This window comes from Bos indicus, chromosome X (genome assembly GCF_029378745.1).
Source record: "Bos indicus isolate NIAB-ARS_2022 breed Sahiwal x Tharparkar chromosome X, NIAB-ARS_B.indTharparkar_mat_pri_1.0, whole genome shotgun sequence".
NCBI lineage: Eukaryota > Metazoa > Chordata > Mammalia > Artiodactyla > Bovidae > Bos > Bos indicus.
In genome coordinates, this window is record NC_091789.1 from 93542294 (window position 1) to 93557392 (window position 15099).

Sequence of the window (15099 nt, forward strand, 5' to 3'; positions counted from 1 at the left end):
CAGTTAGGCATGGGGTTGAGGTGGTCGTTAGGAAAGGGGTGGATTTAGGGCCGGCTCTTGGCTTGCCATGGCTTGGACAGCAGTTGAGGTGTGGGTTTGGGGTGTAGATGGGGAATCACATCTAAGGCATGGGTTTGTTCACACAGGAGGCCCCCTGAGGGTGTTTGGTGAGGGGAAGGTCCTCCACCCCAGCCCTCTCTTCCTTCTCCTCAGCCTGGCACCCCGCTTACCCAGCGGATGAGGGTGGCATAGGTGAAAGGGGGCCGCATGTTGTGGAACTTGAAGTAGTCCATGTTGTGGAAGAACTCTGCAAGAGGTGGGGAGGGATCAGGGGCCATCTGGGAACTCCTCACTCCCTCTTCCACCCTCTGCTCTCCACCAGCTGTCGAGTCTGCATGCCTGAAATCCCACCGTGTACACCGCTTTCCAGGATCACAATCACTGTTGGCTAAGCACTCTACGTAAATGATACCATTTCCTCTTTACACTGCTCCCACCACTATAGGGCTTATTCTTCCCAAGGTTTAAAAGTAGTAACTTCCACACCAAAGGGATGTAACTGGTTAAGTGGCGGGGCCAGGAGGGCACTCAAAGGCCCTGATCCCTGTTAAACCCATAGCCCAGACCTTGTGGATGGCAGAGGATTGGGGAGCTCAGCAAGTCACCCTGCTTTTTCTTGGTGGTGGGGAGACAAAGAGTCCCTGGGAATTATTAAGCTAGCTCTCTCCCTCCTGATGACCAAATAGAGTGAGTGGCTGAAGCTCAGAGTGAGTGAGTCCCAACCTCCAGGGAAGACAGGGCTAGACATCTGAGACCACAATGGGGGCTTGGAGGCCATGGAATTCCAGAGAGGAAGCTTTTGCAAGCAGTTGCCATTTCCCAAAGGCTGGGTGGCAGTGGCAGGGGAGAGTGGTCCCCAACCTTGTACCAGTTAGGGAGATGAGGGGTCAGGGGGCACCGTGTAGGACATGCACCACCCTTACCTGGGAATGTGCTGTTTCCATGGCTGCCCCAGAGGTGCCTCCGCACAGCAAACAGGCCATCGGGGGCCTCCTGGGGTCCTGGCCAGGCTGGGACGGTGGTGCCTGGGGTGCCAGTGGCTACGATACAGCAGGAGCCCTTGTCAGATGATGCCTGGGGGAAGAGGGAGGGGCTGGTGACCCAGAGGCTTAAACTTTCCACTTTAGTTTTAAATAAATGTTTTTATTAACAAAAGCAAGGGCGTCCTCAATTCCACTCTGATGTGGAATCCGACGAAGCAGCACAAACCATATTTATTAGAGTGGAGGTGTGGACAAATGGGTGTAGAGCACCAGTGATGGGGCCACAAGCTAGGGTTGAATTGGAATTGGGCTCTTCTGCCACCCAACTGGGACCTTGAGGAAGTCACCTAAGCCTCCCTGGCCTCAATTTTCCTCAACTGTGAAGTAGAGATGATAGTAATACCTCACACAGGCATCATGAGGAATTAAATAAGGTAACATCACCAAAGTGCTCAGAAACAATGCCTGACACCCAGGGCTGGCTATATGATCACTGCAGGTGCCCAGGGCCCGGCACTTTGTTTAATGTTCTGCAATCATCACTTTGAAATCCGAGCCCTGTGATTTCATTTTGCACCAGGCCCTGTGAGTTATATAGGTGGTTCTGCCAGCAGCACGTGGTCTGTGTTCAGTGTTGGGTGATTTGCTGTTGCTTTGCAAACTCAAGATCGTGATGTCTGGGGATCTTAAGATCAGAGAGTTTGTAAGCAGAAAGTGACAGATTCCCAGGTCTGGATGTGTTTGGAGCTGGGGACAGGGGCCCAGAGATCCCAGGACCTGGGTGCAAGGATAGGTCCCCTGCACCCTGCAGGAGCCTCTCCCACTGCCCAGCCGTCCGTGCCACCTGTGGGGTCTGGGGTGGCTCACCGCAGATGGAGCCTTGGTTTGGGCCATCTTCCCGGCCAGATGGGCCTGCATAGCACCCAGCTTCTCCTTCTCCAGCACCAGCTGTGAGGACAGGCACAGAGTGAGGCCTCGACCCACTCTTTCTCTTCCACTTCTTTGCCCGGGCTGTGGTCTTCCCTGGGAGTGCCCTGCCCCCTTCCTTCCTTCAGGGCAGGCCCCTTCCTGGGTGAGCTTGGCTCCTGGCATGGGGTGGACTGACCATTTACCACACCCCCACATCACCTGTTGCTCCAGAGATTGCACCACCTCCCTCTGGAGCAGACACTGCGCCCTGCCCTTCTCATCCAGGAGATGGTCTGCCTGGCAGTGCCTGGGTAGGGGGAAGAGTCCACGCAGGTGACCATGGTGGGCCCAGCCTTCTGGCTCAACATTCTGAGGGGAAAGGGCTCAGACTCTCTGGGAGGAAGGTCTCTTCAGAGTCTCAGCCTCCCTCCCCTCTTTTGACCTCAGTCTCCCTCTCACACCTGTCATTCCTTCAATGCATGCCACTTGGCATCTACTCTATGGCCAGGGTGCTGGAGATGATGATGGATGGGTAGTGAGCTGAGAGCGGGCCAGGTAAGTGAGAGTGGGAAAGGCATTCCAGATGGAGAGGACCGCCTGTCCAAAGGCCTGGTTGTGAAGACAGGATGCACTGAGTTGCCACTGATAGTTGGGTATGGTTGGAGAAGGGGGTGGGTGTGAGACAGAGAGAGAGAAACAGAGTGTGTATGTGTGTGTGTGTGTGATGGGGCTGAGAGGAGGCAGCAACAGCCACTGTGAGGATCTGGGACTTCAGGGATCAATAAAATCAGGCTGGTGTGTTGGCATGACAGGGTAGCAGGGCAAAGCAGTTAGGAGTGTGGATTCTGGAGGCTGGCTATCACTCAGAAGCTGGGTGATCTTGATCAAGACACAACCTCGCTGGCCTCAATTTCTTCATCTGTAAAATGGAGGCAATCAGCACACACCTCTATTGTGATGCCCCATTATACAGATGAGGAAACTGAGGCTCAGAGAAACTAAGTAATTTGCCCAAGATCAGAGCCCATGAGTGATGGAGTCAGGCTCTGAACCCACAGTCTCAGCTTTTGCCTCTTTCATCTTACTCCCTATCAGGATGAGGCGTGAGCTGAAACCTGCACCCCCAGACCTCCCACAAACTGACCCCCACCCCTGGACCAGAATGGGCCTGGTGGGCCCGGCTCACTCACTTGAGGAAGTCTTCTGGCTCCTTGAAGACCTTCTCACATCCGGGCCACTTGCAGACGCCATTTGCTAGCAGTGAGTAGGAGCCCTGGGGCACAGTCGAAAGGGTGCTAGGGGGGACAAAGAGTGTCAGGGGCGGGCGTGGCAGGGCAGGGAGCCTTCCCAGCCCTGTGCACTGACCTGTCTTTCCTAGGCATGCCGGGGCTTGGGAAGGTGCAGAGCAGTGCTGGCTCCCTGGAAACCCACTCCAGGCTGGCCACGTTGATTCCTGCAGGGGGGACAGGGCACCTCTGGGTGCCAGGCTCTGAAGCTTGGCCCCGACCAGGCCTCTCGTTTTGAGCTTCCGACCCCCCCCTGAGTTTAGCAGGCCCAGACTCCCAGGGGGCTCTGTGGTCCCTAACCTCCAAAGCTTCTGTAGAACAGCTCAAAGACTGTGCTGACATTTCGACTAACTGCAAAAGATCTGTGGTTCTGGGATTTTGACATTCTGCGTCTTTAAGATTCTGACATTTTTGAGAGGTTGGAGTTTCCAAGATGATAAGACCTGACCCCTCTGGCCCCCCGAGGGCCGTGATTCAGCAGCCCACACTGCTTTAGTTCAAGGATTGGGGGCTCTGGGGTTCTGTGGAACTGTGGGGTACAGTGTTACCAGGTGGCAGGCCGGGCCGGGCCTTGAGAGAGAAGAGCCCCGTAGCAGCAGTGGGTGGCGGGAGGCTGATCATAGCTGGGCTGTCCAGTGGGCGCACCTGCAGCACAGGGGTCCGGGCATGGGCGTCCACCGTTGAGAGCTGGGGGCACATGAGGGCTGTGGTTCAACCTGGTCCCCTCCCCAGTTCTCCCGCCTGCTCCACCCTCCCTACCCGTGCTGAGCTGGTACCTGGTGCACGAAGTGTGGCCTGTCCTGGAGGAGCGCCTGCAAGTGGGGCGAGGGACCCAGCCGAGCTCCGGAGGGTGCCACCATGACAAGGGGTACTGTGGGCATCTGGGGGAAGGCAGGTGGGTGACATGCTATCCTTATGCTCATTCTACATGTCTAATCCCTATACTCCTCACTACAACCCTGCCTACTGGATACTATGACCATCCCCATTTTACATATGTGGAAACTGAGGCTAAGGGAGACTGGGTGACTGTTTCAAGGTCAAGCCAGCTAGTAAGTTTCGGAGCTGGCTTCCATCCCGTCACCTTACCTCTGTGGGCCCCCAGCCCTTTGTCACATGGGGGTGGAGACACACACGGCTATGCCTATGGGACGATGATGGGGTCTCCTCTCCTGAGATATGGGTTGGGAGGTTGGTGAGAGCCTCGAATCTCTGAGACCTGCTATGTGGGGACTTTCTTGGCCCTGTGACATCTGCATAAGTCACAGACTTGCCTGGGACCCAGAAAACCACTTCCTGTGCCCCAGCTGGGCCCCCCCTCCCAGTGCCACAGTAAAGGTCGGCACCTGTAGGCCCAGGTGCCCCACCCTGCCTGCCCTATCCTGGACCCTAGGCCTTACCTGCAGCTGTGATGGTGGCATGGGGTTCAAGGAGGAAGAGGAAGTGTGGGCCCCGCTTCGGAGATCCCGGCCTTGGAAAGTTGTCCCTGGGCTCTTGGTGCCCAGCTGGTCTGAGGCCTTGGGTGCAGCCCTCCAGCTGGGCGAGGCTCCTGGGGATGGGCTGAGTACCAAGGAAGGGGCCAAGGGCTTGGCTGGCCTGGGGTTGGGCATTGGGTCCTTGTTCAAGGGCAGGCTGCAGGGACACAAGAAGAAGGAAGTTACATGTGTGCTGGGCTGTGCGTGTATGAAACACTCAACTGTTTGAACCATGTGGACACCCCCTCTGGTCAGAGCAGGCACTGGCCAGGGACTGTCCCAAAGGGACCCCAGCTCTGGTCACATGTGTGTGCCTGTGTACACACATACTTGGTGTCAGGGACACAGGTGTGCCTACTATGGCTCAAAGCACACCCCCCGTGCAGACATACATAGACCGAGTACACAGCCTGCCCGCACACACTGGCACAACCCTGCTGGGGAATTCAGGCTGGTTTTGGGGGCTTCAGTCAGGGTAGATTTCAGCACTTGAGTGGTGGACTTCAAACCTCCGCCCTCCTGTCCTCCCAGAACTGGGTACAAGCCACACAACTTTTGCTGACCCTGCTAGGACTGGGTTCTGATTTTCTCCTGGGAGCACTGTTACCCCAGTGACTTGGGCATATCTGGGAGTAAGAGGGGGGCACGGAGTCAAAAGATCCCTCTGGCTGCTGTAAGAGGGGGATGCTCTAGGGAGGTGAGGGCAGAAGTAGGGGGAATAGTGAGGAGGCTACTACAATAGTCCAGGCAAGCAACAGTCCAGACCAGGCTGATGGCAGTGGATATGGTGAGAAGTGGTGAGTTATGCTGAGTTATGTTTTGAAGGTGGAGTCAGGAGAACTGGATGGCAGCTTGGATGTGGGAGGTGAGAGAGGGAGGGTCATGGTGACTTATGGGTGTTAGCTGGGCAGCTGGAGGGACAGAGCTGACATGACCTGGGATGGGGGAGACATGGGGGAGCAGGGTAGGGGGTCATGATCCAGGTGTGGAGGGACATGGAAAGTCTGGCATTAGATGTGCAAGTGGCAAGGCCGGGTAGGAGCTGAGTGAAGAAGTCTGGAGCTTAGACGGGCATCTCTAAGATCATCTCCATGCTCCCACCCTGCACGGAGCTGGCAGGGCAGGTACCAGAAAAGAGGAAATACAGATTCTCTTGAGCCAGGGCTGGTACAAGCTCCTTGACTTGGCTCCCACCAGAGTTTACCCCAGTCTCTGCTTTGCAGGCCTGCCTCCCAGCCATTGCTCATGCTATTCGACCTACCCAGAATGCTTGCTCCTTTTCCTATCCAGAAAGCCCTGTCCAGAAAGTTCTCCTAAATGGCTCCAGAACCTTACACTCTCTGATGGGCAGGGCCTTGGTTTCTCAGATTCATGTAATCCAAGTCAGAGAGGAAGCCAGAACTGGAAGGGACTGCCAAGTCCAACTTCCATGCTATGGAAGTGGCTAACCAGGTACAGTGTCCCACAGCCCCATGGTGACTTGAGAACTCTACTTTCTCCAGAAAGTGTGTGTGTGTCTGTGTGTGTGTTCATGTCCCAGTCTCACCCCACAGCACTGGGATGGGCACAGAGCTGCTGAGAGCAGACCTGGGGAGTAGAAGGGAGGGTTCTGAGGGGGCAGTAGCTCCTTTTTTTCTTTGCTGTCAGCGGGTGTCAGAGCTATGGTGCTGAAGGAAGTAGGGGTAAGAATCCAGGTATTTAAACCCCTAGTCTTTCAGGGGCTTAGGGCATTACTGCCTGAGAATTAAGAGCCTGGGTCTGTGGAGGCTCAGAACAAGGGCCAGAGAGACTGTCGAAGACCCTGAAGACGTGAGTGAGTGAATGAGTGGATGAAGGCAGGCAGAGATCACGGTGAGGCTTGAACAAGCCAAGGGACATCAGGCTGCCAGCAAACCATCCAAAGCTATGAAAGATGCGTGAACAGATTCTCATACCCCTATGAGGAACCACCCCTGCCGACACCTTGATCTCGGACTTTGGCCTCCAGAACTGTGCAACAAACCGTTTCTGTGGTGTAAGCCACCTAGTTTGTGGTACTTTGTCACAGAAGACCTGAGCAAACCAATACCGGTTTTGGTGGATGCATGAATGTTTCCCAGCGCTCTGGCCTGGTCCACAAGGCTAGCTTGTGGTCGGTTCTCCAGTTGCCTGGACCCTTGGCCAGAGCATATAAGAAACCACTTCCCCAGATACATCTGGAACCACCTGAGTCAGGGCAGCATAGATACATTCTCAGAAAGGGGCCGTGGATATGGTCTGTCTGGTGGTGGGGTACCTGGAGGGCCAGACTGGGCAGCCGGCTTCCTGCACTGTCTGTTGGGGCGTCCCTTTCTGACTATTTCTCAGAAGCCACATGGAGGATGTTTCTGGGACACAGATTGTATTTTCGTATCGGGGTCTGCATCTGAGCCCTGCTGTCACAGCCCCCGACTTCCCCAGATATTTCTGCCATTGACGTCATGGCGGCCGGATGCACTGGGCTTCATCAGTACCAAGGAGGAAAAGAAGGGGGCAGGTACCCCACCCCACGGGTTTCATTCCGAGAATTGGCCATCCCGTCCTGCAGCTGGTTTGGCCCAGGTGGGGTGATGTGGGTGCTGGCGGATGTGGTGAGTGACGTCCATCTGGCCACCATGACGAGCCCTGGGCCCTGTAGACCTGGCCCTTCTTGGGCCATGGAGAGGCCCAAGGTTAGACGCTTGGGGAGCGCCATGTAGACCCCACAGAGACTGGGGCCCTCGGAGTCTTCAAATGGTACGATGCCAGAACCTTAGAATCATAGAACATTATTTCTTAGATTCAAACGATCCCAGAATCTCGAACCCACAGACTCTGTGGGGTCCATGGGCTCAGCTTCTCAGTATGTGAAGGCCTACGTCCCTGGTGCCCAAATTCACTGGAACTTCCTGAAGTTCACAGTGCCTCCTGCCTACCAGGCCTGGAATTGCAGCAAGCCTCCCCTCGGCCTCCCTCCTAAGTTCTGGGAAAGCAGGAAGGTCAGAATCATCCTCTGCTTCCCCCAGCCTGGAACCAGGCTCTGACACTAACCAGCTGTAACATTCCTCAGGCTCAAATGTAAATTTAGACAATAATAGTACCCATCTTCCAAAGTTAATGTGTACTAAATGCTTAATGAAATGTCAGTGACCAGTAGATGGACCCGTGAAGGGTCTGTCTTCCTGTCCATTCTGGGACAAAGCTCCCAGACTCACAGCCACTATGCCAGAGATGTGGGAGGGAAGGAAGGGGACGTTGAGGCCAGCACACCTTTGGCTAGGACCTCATGGTGGGAGCAGGAAAGGCCCTGGTCTTTGCCAGTAGAGAGTGCACCATCAGGCTCTCTGGAGGGGCTCCAGGATAGAGTCCCAGGGACCAGTGCCAACTCTGGGGACATGGCTGAGCCCTGTCCACAGCCAGACTCACAAACAGACCGACTGATGTCCCTCTAGTATCACCACCCTCTGGCCATGAGGCTTCCTGACTCATGGGGCCCTGGGACCCCACCCAGCCTAGCTCTTGTGAGGCTGGCCCCACACTGTGACCCTGAGGGTCCAACTTGTGAGAGGGCTGAAGGGAGAATGGCAGCAGATGGGAGGCAGCCCAGGGTCCCCCGTGCCTGTGATGGGTGCCGAGGAGTAGTCTGAGGCCTACGGTTGGGGAGAGAGACAGAGCCAGGGCCCCTCTGAGAGTCTCGGGATCTGAGCTCGGGTCTCAGCTCTGCCACTATGTCTCTGTGAGGGCTTCATGGAGTCTTCCTGCCCATCTCCCGGCCTCAATCTGCCCCCTCTGTATGCTGGGAAGGGGAGGGGTATGGAGTGGATGAGGGCCAGGGGCCTTGCGCTCTGTGTCTGGGTGAGCGGCTAGGTGTCTGCAGCCCTTTGATTCGATACTGCCCTTCTATCCAGGGGAATAGCTGGAGACCGGGATACAGAGAGACAAGGAGAGACAGAAACAGACATAGGCAAATTGAGAGACCCAGAGGACAACAGCTACAGAGAGAGATGGGAGAGACATGGGGTGGGACAGAGAGAGACACTCGGAGAGAGAAACAAAGAGAATGAGAAAGATACTGAGAGAGGAGAGACAGTGAGGACGAGCAAGGAACCCACAGGAGCAGAACGTCAAAGACAGAGAACAAGAGAGACAGAAACAGGGAGATGGGGAGAGACAAAGAGACAGACAAGAGAGACAGCAAGAGACAGAGAAAGAGAGAGAGGGAGACAGAGAGAGACAGAGAAAGAGATGCTCCAAGTAAGAACAGTTGTTGGTCTCTAGCTGGAGGAACTGATCCTTTGTTATTCCACAATAACAAAGGAATAACAAAGGGCAAGGCGCCAGGGCTTTCAGTGGGTGCTACATTGTAGCGAAGAGCAACAATCACAAAATGCTGTGGCCCTGGCACCAGAAGAGACGCTGAGGGGGAACAGAAGGGGAAAAGCTCAAATACAGACCATGTATTTGAGCTCAAAAACATCTACAGGGAATGGAGTTGTGATGAATGTGGCACGTGGCATTTCAAACCAGGAGACGTTGAAAGAGACTGTTTAACAAATGTTTCTGGGATAATTAAGGGGACAATAAAGTTAATGACTGACCAGTCCATTTTCCCACCAACCCCTCCCTGCCTAGTGTGAAATGTCACCCTCATCATATACCCTAAAATAAATTCCAGATCCATTAAAGGGATAAATAATAATATCCTATATTGATCTTGGGTTTATTGTATGCCAGGCCCTATGCTAAGCATTTAAGAAGGTTCAGAGATTTAATCCTTGCGACCACCCTTTGAGGTTGGTACTATTATAACCATCACAGTACCAATGAGGAAATGGAGGTATAGAGAGGTTAGATGCCTGGCTAAAAATCACACAGATTGCTTGGGCTGAGGTTGGGTTTGTCCCAGACAGTTTGGCTCCAATACCCACACTCTTAACCTCTAAAGTAAATGGAAAAAATGAAGCCATAAAAGAGAAGAAAAGCCAACACAGGTGAACATTTATCTCATTTTCAAGTGGGAAAGGACTTTCTAAGCATAAAACCAGAGACAGTAACCACAGAAGAAAAGACTAACCTCGTTGACAATATAAAAACATCATAAGCATCACAAAACAGCAGAAATAGAAAAACAACTTCAGCAAATGATGAATTGAGAGAGAATATTTGCTGTATATGTATGGCTGAGAGAAGGTTAATATCCTTTTATATAAAGAGCTGTGACACATCAATAAATTAAAATAATGAACACCCTATTAGGACTAAGGACATGACCAGACAACTGGGGGGGAAAAAGCATGAATGGTCAACAAACAGTATCATCAAAAGGTGCAAATTTCAACAACATGGTAATATTTTTCTTACCTGTTATGTTGGGAAAGGACTAAAAAATGATAATACCCACCCATGGTTAGCTCAAGTAGAGGGAACATAAAACAGGACAACGTTTTGGGAGAACAATTTGTAGAAAAGGTCAGAAACCTTAAAAATGCACAAACCCTTTGCCCTAGCCACTCGACTTGTAGGAATTCGAGGGATTAATCAGGGATGATTATGGGAAAAACTAGAAACAACCTGAATGTCCAAAAATCAGCACTTGGTTAAACCAGCCGTGGTTCACACCAAAGTGAAGATAGTCTGGACAGTTATAAAAGATCATTTTATGTTGAAACATTTTTCAGTGACCTACAAAAATGCTCCTATTCATTGAATAAAGCAGAAACAAAATCAACAGATAGCCAGATAGCATGATTCTAATTTGGTTAAAAAAAAAAATACTAACAGTTAACACTCAGTGAGCACTTGCTAAGCCTGCAGAGACAAAATCACACGGAGCCTGAATGATCTACTCTGTTACTGGACATGGATCCTGGCCACACACACATACACACACCAGGTCCTAAGGGTATGACCCTGCAGCTAAACCATGGTTGACAATGGTGTGAAGTGCCCCCCAGGAGGCTCTCATCATGCGGTGCGAGCACAAGTTCATGTTAAGGGCTCAGCCCAACCCAACTCCTCTTTTGATCAGGGCAAACAGAATTGAAGCTCATTCTTGTAAAATGTAAATGTCCTTCTCAACGTTATTTAACACACTGTTATTAACCACCAACTGTACAAAGTTCAGTGCTAGACTTTGGGGTGTGGGGAGGCAGGCAGGGAGAAGGCAAGATGAGTGAATAGGAAAGGTGGTGGGAGAGACGGAGGAAAGGAGACAGACGGAGTGTGGTCAAGATGGAGGAGACAGCAACAGGGGAAATGGTCAGAGACAGAGAGAGACAGAGGGATGGAGAGTGTGCATTCCAGGAAAAGACAGAAAAAGAGTGGGGCAGAGAAACATAAAAAGAACGAGACAGAGAGGTATGGGAGGTATCAAGAGAGAAGAGCCGAAGAGATGCCACAGACGTAATTGAAATTTCCAGTTTTACCTGGATAGTATTTCAAGTTGTTCAAAGCTCTGCAATTCATAAAGATTGGCAGTTGATATATTTAAAATATCTTACCCATCCACTCATTGATCCATTTATTTATCTTTGCCTCCGCCTCAGCACTGATTAAGTGCTTATCTATCAGTCTTCTGGCGTTTGTTATTACTATTATTACTGTAAATAATACCTTACCTGACCAGGACCACAGGAGCTGTGTGCGTCTTGACAGTCCCCAAGGGCCCCCGATCCCCTCAATGCCTACCTCACTGTCGTCTCTTCCGTTGTACCCACATCTGGTGGGGGAGAGTGGGGACACTCACCTTGGTGAACTGGACTGACAGAAAAGGATCAGCTTGGCTTGTGGGAAACTGTCACATATCAAAAACAACTTTGCTTTTATACCGAGAAGAAAAACCACGGTGTGGAAGCCACAGACCTCTCTCTTCTAATAATCCAATTTTTTTTTTGATGAGTGTGTACGCTGATAATCACGGGGTGGGGGGGGGTTCTCATAGTTTTTTTCTTCTCTCTCTCTCTCTCACTCGCTTGCTCTGTTTCTTCTCTTCTTGATTATGAGACTTAAACGGAAATTTTGAAATTTTGGGTTTTTTCTTTGCCCTTTACGAGTCATCTGAAAATATGATTTCTTCCCCTCACTACAGAGGTGAGAGGTATCAATGAGATAACAAGGCTCATGAGAAACCACAGTTTTTAAAACAATTGTGTAGAGTTAGAAAAAAAGGGAAAAGAACTCAAATAAATCACAGGGGCTTCTCAGGCAAGTAGAGATGCCACCCCATGAGTGAAGGCATATGTGAGGGTCTCCGAGGAAAGGGAGAGACGAACTACAGGCTATGCATGGATGGGAAATGCCAGGGAAATAAATGAAATAGGGTTGCATTTCCAGAGGCCTTGCTGTGGTCCAGGCCTGTTTACCCTTAAGTGGAACTGACATGGTCATCACGCTCTTACTGCCCAAGGATGAGGAGCTCTGGACATTCTTGCAACCCATCTTCTGAGACTGAGGGGCATAGAAGTTAATTTACCGAGAAAAAATGCAGGGAGTCCCTCCCTACCCCCGCACAATTCACAGAATCCAAGAGTCTGGGAATCACTCCCAGAATCCACTGAACATCACTGAATGAGGAAAGGGAGAAAAGTCTTGCCTCATTATATCTCAGGCCTGAGAACTCTGACCCAGAGGCTGCCCTACCAGGAAGGTCCCAACCAGACCCCAGTATTAATATATCCATCCTCGCAAAGCCTGGAGAGGCCCGTTGGGACACCAAACTTCTCATGGTCAGGTACATCATGTTCTGATGCTTCTGAGGCCCTCAGCCTTTGTAATTTTCTACTCTGACAAATCCCAGTTTCTAAGGATTTAGTATTCCAAATATCCACCATCATCCCTATAGCTGATAGTTATCTCAGATTTTCCATGTGCCAGGCACAGCACTGAACACTTCTCACAACTAATCATGTTCAATCCTCACCACAGCCCTTGGAGATCCATCTGTCATCATGGCGGTTATACATATCGGGAAAACGGAGACATGAGGTAGTCCGGCAATGTGCCTGGGATCACAGAGCTGGTGAATAGGGGCCCTGTGTCCCATCAGTGGTGGAGTTTGAAACCCCCATGTTTCCTTGAGCACAATGGTCTCACGTTTTAAATTCTAGGCTGCAATGACAGGGAGGTTCTGAGATTTGGAGATTCTTCGGGGGGCTTGAAGGTTTCAGGTTGTCCAAGACTTGGTGGCTGCATTTCCTCACCTCAGTGAGCTTTCCCTCCAATCAATCTTCAACAGGTGTGAGCAGCCCTCGGGCTTCTCCAGATAAGCCATGGCTGAGACTCTCTGCCTTTAGCACTCCAGTGCCCTGCAGAGCCTAGGGTTCTGCCATCCAATGTCTACTCCAACCCGTCTGCAAGATTGGCTTCAGGCCTGGGGAACAGAAATTGGGAAGAGCTTATTCACATGGTATAAACCTCCTGTCCAAGACCCAACCCCTTCACTTCTTTTTCTCCCCATTCCCTCTCAAGTTTTCAAAAGAAGGAGAGCCTCTTTCCTCCACTCAGACTTACCTTTCTGGAAAAGTGCAGAGGGGCCTGGTGGCCTGGCTTTGTAAAGACAAGAAAAAAAAAAAAGTGAATAGAGAAAAAAGACCTAAAAAAAAAAAAAAAAAAAGCCAACAACAATAAAGAAAAAAAAAAAAAAAACCCAAATCTCCCTACCATTAGTTCAAAACAATTTCACTGGTTGAGGCGTTTGAGGTGGTAAGATATGTCTGAGACCCAAAGATGGCCCATGTGTGCCGAGCAGCCAGGGGAGGCACCAAGTGGGGTAAGGTCTCAGGCTGGAGGCCTTCAGGGATCCTGCATACAGCAGGAGCTTAAAAGATGTGGCATGTGGTTAAGAGCAAGAGATGGGGTGAGGAACGGGCTTGTCAGGAAGGAGTCTGACTTTACGGATGTCCCTTGCTCCTTGTGGACTTGGGGGGTCTGAACTATATAACTGTAAACCAGGTCAGTTCTAGAAGCTGAGGCCCCATTCCCTGCCCCAGGACCTGTTCCCTCCTGAGAGAGGGGGCTCTTTTTTCCCTTTCAGAGTCCAAGGTGTGGGTTGCATCCTCCCCACAGGGCCCCTACCCTTCCTCTCACTCTGTGAGAGGAGCACCAGAAAAGGAGGGAGAAGGCTGAGTGAGGGGTGATGCTGCTGCTGTTGGGGGCCAGGACTCGTGCACAGCGAGGACCAAGGGGTCAAGTGGGCAGAGGTCAGGGTCACCACCTCTCTGCACTGGACTACATCCTCTCGCAGAGGAGGCTTCTATGGGAGAGGGGACAGGATTAAATAGAGAGGCTGGCGAAAGTCTGCAGAGAAGTGGGCCTTTGACAAAGATTTGAAGGAGGTGAGGGGGGAGTCATGTAGATGATATCTGAGCAATTCCAGAGGAAATAGCCAGTGCTAAGATCCTGATGTGGGAGTGTGCCTGATCTGCTCAAAATATACCAAGGAGGTCCGTGTGGTTAGAGTGGTGCAAGTGAGAGAAACGGGTAGGAGCTGAGGTAAGACAGGGGACTGGGGGGAGGGGCATTGAACCATACAGGACCTTATAGCCCATGGTAAGGACTTTGGCTTTTACTGAATGAGCAGGAGGCCATGGGAGGGTTGTGAGCAGGGGAGAGATGTGAACTGTCATAGGATTTAACAGGATCCTTTTGATTGCTGAGTGTAGAATGGACTGTAGGAGTGAGGGTGGAAGCAGAGGCATCAGTGAGAGAAAGGCTACTGCAGTAATCCATGTGACTGATGATGGTGCTGGCAGTGGAGGGAGTGGGAGAGGGCATATTTGGGAAATATAGCAAATGGAGAGCTGACAGGATTTGCTGAAGGATGACAGTCTTAGGCCAGGCCAGGACACAGACGAAGGACTTCCTGGACTACTTAACATCTTGAAATTTTAGGTGAGAAAAAAAAAAGTTCTATCTTGTTTAAGCCCATATTATTTTGTGTGGGTTTCCCTGTTATTTGCAACTAAACATATTAGTTCCTGGCCCATGACCCTATCCTGGACACAGACCTGAGGAGGGGAGCCCGCCGGGAGAACTGCCTTTCTCCTAGGGATGTTGTGAGTCAGAACCTTCCATACAGTGGGTGTTCAGAAAAATCCTCCCAGGATGGAGGGAGAACATGTCATGTTCAGTGGACACAAGCTACAATTCCGTTCCCACAGGAGGCAGGGTTTCAAAGTAAGAGTGGAAGGGGAGTGAGAGGAGTTCATTAGATGACCAAGGAGCAGTACTCTTGGAGGAGGGAACAGTAGGAGTAGAGACCGAGACAGAAAGAAGGGAGCTGAGGCCACTGAGGGGTGTGGAGTTTGAGTCAGGCAAGAAAGACAGGGCTCTGGTTTGTGATTACATTAGTCAATGTCTGCCAACATGCTCAACCAACTCCTGGATGCATAC

At 51.5% G+C, this 15099-nt stretch overlaps 1 protein-coding gene across 3 annotated transcripts in view; it reads right to left on the reverse strand.

Moving 5' to 3' along the window:
- The window catches only part of FOXP3 (forkhead box P3), a 19345-nt gene that overhangs the window by 2322 nt on the left and 1924 nt on the right, over nucleotides 1-15099 (reverse strand). Inside the window, exons 2-12 of one of the 3 annotated variants that reach the window (XM_070784647.1) lie at nucleotides 13219-13254; nucleotides 12909-13078; nucleotides 4639-4870; nucleotides 4015-4119; nucleotides 3787-3925; nucleotides 3318-3405; nucleotides 3143-3247; nucleotides 2172-2259; nucleotides 1911-1991; nucleotides 984-1134; nucleotides 231-307 (exon numbers count right to left, since the gene is read on the reverse strand). In XM_070784647.1, the coding sequence (XP_070640748.1) occupies nucleotides 231-307; nucleotides 984-1134; nucleotides 1911-1991; nucleotides 2172-2259; nucleotides 3143-3247; nucleotides 3318-3405; nucleotides 3787-3925; nucleotides 4015-4119; nucleotides 4639-4870; nucleotides 12909-12979 (1137 nt within the window). In that variant the 5' untranslated portion in view covers nucleotides 12980-13078; nucleotides 13219-13254. Of the gene's footprint in view, nucleotides 1-230; nucleotides 308-983; nucleotides 1135-1910; nucleotides 1992-2171; nucleotides 2260-3142; nucleotides 3248-3317; nucleotides 3406-3786; nucleotides 3926-4014; nucleotides 4120-4638; nucleotides 4871-12628; nucleotides 13079-13218; nucleotides 13255-15099 lie in introns of all 3 variants that reach the window. The other 2 variants (XM_070784648.1, XM_019955994.2) reach the window with 2 other exon arrangements.